The sequence below is a fragment of the Lepidochelys kempii genome, chromosome 6 (genome assembly GCF_965140265.1).
Source record: "Lepidochelys kempii isolate rLepKem1 chromosome 6, rLepKem1.hap2, whole genome shotgun sequence".
In the NCBI taxonomy this organism is placed as follows: Eukaryota; Metazoa; Chordata; order Testudines; family Cheloniidae; genus Lepidochelys; species Lepidochelys kempii.
The window spans coordinates 93,545,542-93,551,541 of record NC_133261.1 but is presented as its reverse complement, the minus strand read 5'-3'; the positions used below and the strand labels follow the sequence as shown (position 1 = coordinate 93,551,541).

At 44.8% G+C, this 6,000-nt stretch overlaps 1 protein-coding gene across 1 annotated transcript in view; it reads left to right on the top strand.

Annotated features, from left to right (window-relative positions):
- Positions 1-682: 682 nt before the first annotated feature.
- SNW1 (SNW domain containing 1) overlaps positions 683-6,000 on the top strand; it is a 22,144-nt gene continuing 16,826 nt past the window's right edge. Inside the window, exons 1-3 of the mRNA XM_073349305.1 lie at positions 683-787; positions 2,286-2,439; positions 4,531-4,692. Coding sequence (XP_073205406.1) covers positions 774-787; positions 2,286-2,439; positions 4,531-4,692 — 330 coding nt within the window. The 5' untranslated portion in view covers positions 683-773. The remainder of the gene's footprint in view (positions 788-2,285; positions 2,440-4,530; positions 4,693-6,000) is intronic.

Below are 6,000 nucleotides of genomic sequence, written 5' to 3'. Positions count from 1 at the left end.
TGGATTTGTGACATTCTCCTGGCAGCAGCGGTTTGGAAATGCCAGAAATATCCAAGGGTGGGTCCGGGAACTGTTGTTTTTCTTCATCATACTGACTCTTTTTGATGTTGTAATGGTTAGCTGCAATTTAACAATATTGCATCATGACACCAGTGGTGTGTCATCAGAGTACAACACAATGCACCACATCCTGACTCAAGATCACCATGTGGTGACTGAGTATGGACATGCAGCTTCACCCCCAGGCATGGAAGAAAAGTCTGGTGTTTGTCCAGTAGGGTCAGACATCCCAAGTTAAAACCCCACAACTGTGCTAGGTAAGTGTGTTTGCACAGGGTCTGCAAGCATGAAAAGGCAGCAATTCCCATCGCAGCTTCAGCAGCTATGAGCATCAGCATAAAAGGGGAGAGGTCAGTTCCCTAATCACTGACCAGACTCCTTTCGAACAGACACCTCCCCGCCCCGCAAGGCAAGATGGCCTGGAGAAGAGGGAGACTACAACTCCCACCGTCGTTCAACATGCGCGTGTGCATTAGAAACATGTATTGCGTCATCTAGTCTAGAGGCAGGCTTGTGAGGAAGACTATAACTCCCATGAGACATTTCGGTCATACGCCTGCGTAGTGTAGCATGTGACCTTCCCGCTGAGAAAAGATGAGAGAGAGACTACAACTCCCAGATACTTTTGATGTCCGCGCTTGCGCACTTGCGATCTCCCTTCGTGCGGCTGCTGGCCAGGGCCCCTGAGGCCCGATCCGAGCGAGAAGAGGAAGATGGCGCTCACCAGGTTGGTGGGGCTGGTCTCCGCTTGGGGTCGGATTCCTTCCGCCCTGCTCACGGTCCAGTGCCCTTACACGCCCGCAGGGTCCGGGTCCTGGAGGGCCCTCTCCCGGGTGCGAGGTGGCTCCCGTCCCCGCCGAGGGACAAACTGCGCTGGCGGCGCGTAGGCCGCACCGAGCCGGGGCCTTTCCCGAACGCCGAGCCGCGGGCCCTGCCGCCACGGGGACAGGGCCGGAGAGACGGGTCGGGGCGTGGGGACCGGACACCGCCCACCGGCCTGCCTCCCGGTTCGGCCCTCGGCTGAGCGCTGGGGCTGGGCCAGGGTCGGAGGCGCTGCGGGAGGCAGCGTGCACCCCGGGGGGGGGGGAGGTCGCCGGCCACCCTTCGGGGCTGTACAACTGGGGGCCCGTACAGGGAGTCGGGGACGGGAACGTTTCTCCAGGGTGTGCAGCGAGCTCTCTGGAGCTGAAAGGGTTAATTTCCCCTCCTCACCCCCCCCCCGTGTGGGAACAGCGGATCCCTCGAGTGCGATGCCTTCTTCAGGGGGGTACACAGCCACTCTTGCGTGGAGACCGGGGCACAGGGAGTCTGGGGTCTGATGCAGCGGCGTCCGGGACATCCCTGTGCACTGGGGTTGCATATAACGCTCGGGATATGAGCTGGGATGATAGATCCCATCGTGTGCACAGCTCCATCTAGGTCCTAAGGCAGTCTACTCAGAGAAGTTGAAAGATCAGTGTCATTTCTCTGTCTCGCTTAAGGCATATCTCTTTTTGTGTTTACTCTGACATATAAACCTTTTGGCAGCCAGACGTTTCCTTAAGGACATGTAAAGACGGGCAGCGTGGTACTTAGATGGGGGTGCAGGATGAGCTGAAATGTGGGAAGATAAAAGTTCGGAGTTTTAGCTGAGTCCTTTGTTCTTAGCCAATGGGAACAAGAGGTGCTCTGGAGAAAGTGTCCACATCCCTGGAGAAAGGAAACGTCTTGTATAGCTTGGGTACTTTGTCCAGATCTTAGTGAGAATGAGGTATATCGTGTCTATTTGTGGCCATTTACATAAGGGAGTCATTAAGAATTGGAGGATCTTTTCTTATTCACTTCGACAGAATGGTCGAAAACATACTTACATGGAAAGATCTGTGTTATGTTCTGTAAGATTTCTACTACTCTGTTGCTAAAGAAAAGGCAGACATGGCTCCTGCCCTGCTTTGGTTCAAACAGGGGTTGGAAATATGTATTAATTAATTATGTCAAGTCTAGAGAGGTGGAGAAAGAGTGCCACCTTCAATATTTCAACTCTGTAGTAGCTGTGGCCCAGTTGAAAAGTCCTGCACTCAACTGTTAAATGTTATAAATTATTTCAGATCCAACACAGATCAGTGGCAAAGATTAACAGTCCCTTGGAATACTCTCACAACAGAGTCAAATATTGCATTTGATCTCAGTTGTGTTGAGTGGGTGAGGCTGTCAAAGTTAACATCGTTCTCTTTTTGTTTGTGCAGTTTTTTACCAGCCCCAACTCAGCTGTCTCAGGACCAGCTAGAATTAGAAGAAAGGGCAAGATCTCAGAGGTCAAGACAGACTGCACTGGTGTCATCACGCAGGGAACCTCCCCCATACGGTTATCGGAAAGGATGGATACCACGAATGCTAGAAGTAAATATTTGAATTCATGCTCTGGTGATAGCTCTCATTTTCTTTTATATATATTTTTTATTTTAAAAAGGGTAGATTAAATCTGAGCACTTGAATATAGCACAGAAAATTGTGTAGCACCCCACCATATGAGAAATTGACTGGTTATGTCCACCAATCCCAGTGGAAATATTCTGGGTTTGTTTTTGTTTTACAGTATTACTACTTACCACAGAAACTTTCTAGCTATATTGTACATTACTTTCCCTGTGGATAATATTGTAAAGTGAAAGCAAGCAGCCCTTGAGATCATGGCCTTCTGAACACATGCCTATTTTCATTTTCCTGATTTGTTAAACACACAGTTCAGATTAAAGTTCTCCATGCATGATTACAGTTAGACAGCTAAAAAGAGTTGCATTGGAGAACAAACTCATGGTTACAATGTTTTCATAAGTAACAGATTATCTTACTCTCCTGTAAAGCATTGGCATTTGTCAAACATTCAGTGTTAAATATATAACTGCCAAAAACAACCTGAGATAATGATGCATGTTCTTTGTCTTGACCCTGAACTTGGTTAATCTCATTTCAACTGCAAATGCTGACAAGTTGGGAGTGTGAACAGGGGTTTTTGAGAAATTGCACCAAGACACTTTGTATTTTGACCCAGAAATTCCTTTCAGTGATTTAAAATGACATTTGGCATGAGGTCTGAGACTTGGTGTGGTTAGTCCTAAGCCAGTGTTAACAACAACAACACTTCTGGGACAAGGGACCAGTGACTCTACTGAAGTGTTAATACCTTGCAAAACATCAGGACTAGAAAAGGATATCTTATACAGCAATTGCCGCTTTCCACAAATATACAACATTCTTTTTTAGTTTTAATGTCTGATGAGATATCAGATCTTAAAATTTCCACATTTTCATTCATTCTTCTGCATTTTAATTAGCAAAATTAATATTTTAGTAGTCACTGCCTCAAACTGCTAAAGCTAGAAATCAGTACGTAATGTTTTTTTAAAATTGGGGGTCATGGCTTTCAAATAGCATCCAGCCTCACTTCCAAACACCAGCTGTACATGAATTGATAAGTATGTGGGAAGGACTGTTACAAGTATCTGTCCAGTTGATAGATCAGTACAAATGTCTTTAACAGCAGTAAACTGTTCCAAGCATGATCTTGGTCCAGAGAATAAAAACGAAGTTTAAAAATCAGTCTCTAACATACCAAGAGTACTATGAAAAGGAATCTCATTTGGGTTTACTGACCAGTGACTATCTTTTGGTCTGGTTAGGGTATGAAGATTATTTAATTCTGTAACTGGGGTCTTGGAATGTGACACTTGAAAGAACCTTGGTAAATCATCTCAGATTGTTCTTAGAATGCATGGAGCACTAATCCTAGATGTAGCTCAACTGTTATAGATTCAGAATGGCCTGGTTTGAGAGGCCTATCTCCTTCAGCTCATTAAATACTGAGTGAAAGGGCAGGTAAGCACTCTTGAAGCACAGGGGCCTGGAATTCCTACCAAAGTGCCAGTGTGTTGGAGTCTAGCATACCTACCATTTTGAATGTGTGAGCTACAGGTTTTGTGAAAAGAATGTTTCATCATTAAAGCAACAAAATTAGCTGCTAGTCCACTGCTAATTGTGCTGTGGAAAGTGACAAATACCAAATATAGCTTAGCAGCATAAAACTGTCACTCTTGTAACATTAGTAGTTTGCAGTTGCTTTATTGTAATAGTAAAATACTTAAAGTTCAACCGCCTTGATTCATGTATGAATCTAATTCTGTGATTATTATCGGCATTGCAGTAGTGCCTGACATATTCCAGTCTGGGATAGGAGCCCTTGTTTGGTGCAGCAAATAATTCTGGACATTGCCCGAAGGAAAATGAATGCATCTCTCTTCTATTTTAAGAATTCTGAATTCTGCTGCCCACTGAAAGAATATACTGTGGTACAGTCTGTGGGAACAAGGCCATTGTGCTGGAACCAAAGCACTCCCTGCTCCCATTCCTTGCTGAAAAATACTGGCAAATCTCGTGCTTTGTTTCATGCCACATGTTTCATTTATTGCTCACTTCTCTTTCCTTTCTGTGCAGGATTTTGGAGATGGAGGTGCTTTCCCAGAAATCCATGTGGCCCAGTACCCTTTGGATATGGGCCGAAAGAAGAAAATGTCCAATGCTTTGGCCGTTCAAGTGGATGCAGAAGGAAAAATAAAATACGACGCTATCGCTCGACAGGGACAGTCAAAGGACAAGGTAATACATTCTTACAATAGGAGTGCATGTGTTTGGCAGCCTTAAACAAATTGGGTTAAACATGTTTGTTCTAACCAACTGTCACCATTTTGACATTAGAAATCTAGATGGTCGCTTTTAAGCATTGACATGTGTCAAGGTTCCTCCCTCACTCTGAACTCTAGGGTACAGATGTGGGGATCTGCATGAAAAACCTCCTAAGCTTATCTTTACCAGCTTAGGTCAAAACTTCCCCAAGGTACAAAATATTCCACCCGTTGTCCTTGGACTGGCCACTACCACCACCAAACTAATACTGGTTACTGGGGAAGAGCTGTTTGGACGCGTCCTTCCCCCCAAAATACTTCCCAAAACCTTGCACCCCACTTCCTGGACAAGGTTTGGTTAAAAAGCCTCACCAATTTGCCTAGGTGACTACAGACCCAGACCCTTGGATCTTAAGAACAATGAACAATCCTTCCAACACTTGCACTCCCCCTTTGCTGGGAAATGTTGGATAAAAAGCCTCACCAATTTGCATAGGTGACCACCGACCCAAACCCTTGGATCTGAGAACAATGAAAAAGCATTCAGTTTTCTTACAAGAAGACTTTTAATAAAAATAGAAGTAAATAGAAATAAAGAAATCCCCCCTGTAAAATCAGGATGGTAGGTATCTTACAGGGTAATTAGATTCAAAACATAGAGAACCCCTCTAGGCAAAACCTTAAGTTACAAAAAAGATACACAGACAGAAATAGTTATACTATTCAGCACAATTCTTTTCTCAGCCATTTAAAGAAATCATAATCTAACACATACCTAGCTAGATTACTTACTAAAAGTTCTAAGACTCCATTCCTGGTCTATCCCGGGTGAAGACCAGCATATAGACAGACACACAGACCCTTTGTTTCTCTCCCTCCTCCCAGCTTTCGAAAGTATCTTGTCTCCTCATTGGTCATTTTGGTCAGGTGCCAGCGAGGTTACCTTTAGCTTCTTAACCCTTTACAGGTGAGAGGAGCTTTCCCCTGGCCAGGAGGGATTTCAAAGGGGTTTACCCTTCCCTTTATATTTATGACAACATGTTTTGTTAAAAGTTTAGGAGGTGAGGTAATATCAGTCAGCTGTGAGTGGCACGATTGGGAGGATATGGTGGCCCAGAGCTACTTGAGTCTTTCTATTTTGTAACTGTGATAATAACTTTGTGATCTTACAGAGGTTAGATAATGTGGGTGAAAGTGCCTACTCAAATGTTGTCTATTGATGGCTAGTATTCTACTGGAGTTTGGTGGCCATCATGGGGCGTTCTAAAGAACATGCGGGTCG